General features: G+C 36.0%; 1 protein-coding gene across 1 annotated transcript; it reads left to right on the top strand.

Annotated features, from left to right (window-relative positions):
• LOC111375879 lies at positions 1-1,306 on the top strand. The gene is made up of 3 exons (XM_022998794.1): positions 1-99; positions 277-792; positions 912-1,306. Exons 1-3 carry the CDS (start codon positions 63-65, stop codon positions 1,094-1,096), a joined length of 738 nt encoding a protein of 245 aa, XP_022854562.1. The 5' UTR covers positions 1-62; the 3' UTR covers positions 1,097-1,306.
• Positions 1,307-1,365: the final 59 nt, after the last annotated feature.

The raw sequence follows: 1,365 nt of genomic DNA, 5'->3' as shown, positions 1-1,365 counted from the left end.
GTGTGACCTGTGTATAAAAGGGAGTGTTAGTAACGGTGAACCCAGAGTTAGGAGATTAGAAGATGGAGGGGACATCATCAGATGAAAGCACGGTGAGAAGTAAGTAACGATGTAGTCATGTGTTTCTTTTGTACTTCTATCTTATTTTTAGTCTAAATTTTATTAAAATTTACTAAATATCTAATTTTAATCCAATAGAAACTTATTGTTTTGATTGATTGACTTTTGAGAATAAAATGAGCACACATTTTCTTTTAATTCTTTGTATGAAAGCAGTTGATGAGTATGATCATGAACGCTGGATAAAAGAGCTGAAGGAAGAATTAAAAAAAGGCAAGTGGGAGACTATCGAAGGAATCATCCGCAAGAATCCAACTGAACCATTGAAAGCTAAGCTAAATGACAATGGAGATACACTGCTCCTCTTGGCCTTCAAGGGAGGAAAAAAAGGGTTATCCGTAACCAAAAATCTGGTGGATATGATGAGTTCAGATTCAGATTTACTGGCTGAGACAGACAACTTTGGGAATACAGCGCTTCACATAGCAGCAAATGTTGGAGTTGTTCGAGATGCCAGAAAGCTTGTGGGAAACAATGAAAGTTTGGTGAATATTTTCAACAAAGATGGACTTTTGCCGATTCAAATAGCACTGAGTCGTCGAGATCTAGCAAATGCTTACTTCATGGCTTCTTACTTGTTAGGAGTCATGAAAGAGGAAAGAAATTCAGCTCAACTCAAAGATGCAGCCGGTGCGAGTGTTATGCAATCTTTAGTAAAAGCTGGATTTTATGGTGAGAGCAATTTCAGTACTTCCAACTTCTTTAGCTCAAGTAAAATGTAAAAATGCATGCATGGGAGGATTTAATAATCTTGAAAAATCTGAGATAAAAATTTTCTGCTGAAATTTTAGAGTTGGCTCTTGATTTACTCCATTACAACAAGAATCTGGCATGGGAAGGAGATATCAGTCCTTTACAGCAGATGGCTAGTGATCCGGGTGGTTTCGGAAGTGGACGTCGCTTGAGTGGTTGGTCGTCCTTAATCTATTCGTTAAAATATATCGGTAAGTTTCCTTTCCTATATTCTATTCATTAACAAATATCAATCTGTTGTTTCTCGTGCATGAATATTCACAATACTGCTACTTTGATTCACAAATTTTCGGCATTTCTAGTTATAATCCAAATGTATGCGCAAGGTTATTACTTGTATTTATAATCAAACAATATCTAAAGGCTACGGGTTGGTCCTTTTTCTGCAAGATTTTCACCGTATACAAGTATGATGAAATCACCAAATTCCTCAATACCAAACCATAACTAGATAAGAGTTTACTTCACAAGGCTGTTTTTTTTTTTTTTTTT

This window comes from Olea europaea, chromosome 2 (assembly GCF_002742605.1).
Source record: "Olea europaea var. sylvestris chromosome 2, O_europaea_v1, whole genome shotgun sequence".
NCBI lineage: Eukaryota > Viridiplantae > Streptophyta > Magnoliopsida > Lamiales > Oleaceae > Olea > Olea europaea.
The sequence above is the reverse complement of the archived record's forward strand: the minus strand, read 5'-3'. Positions and strand labels throughout refer to the sequence as shown.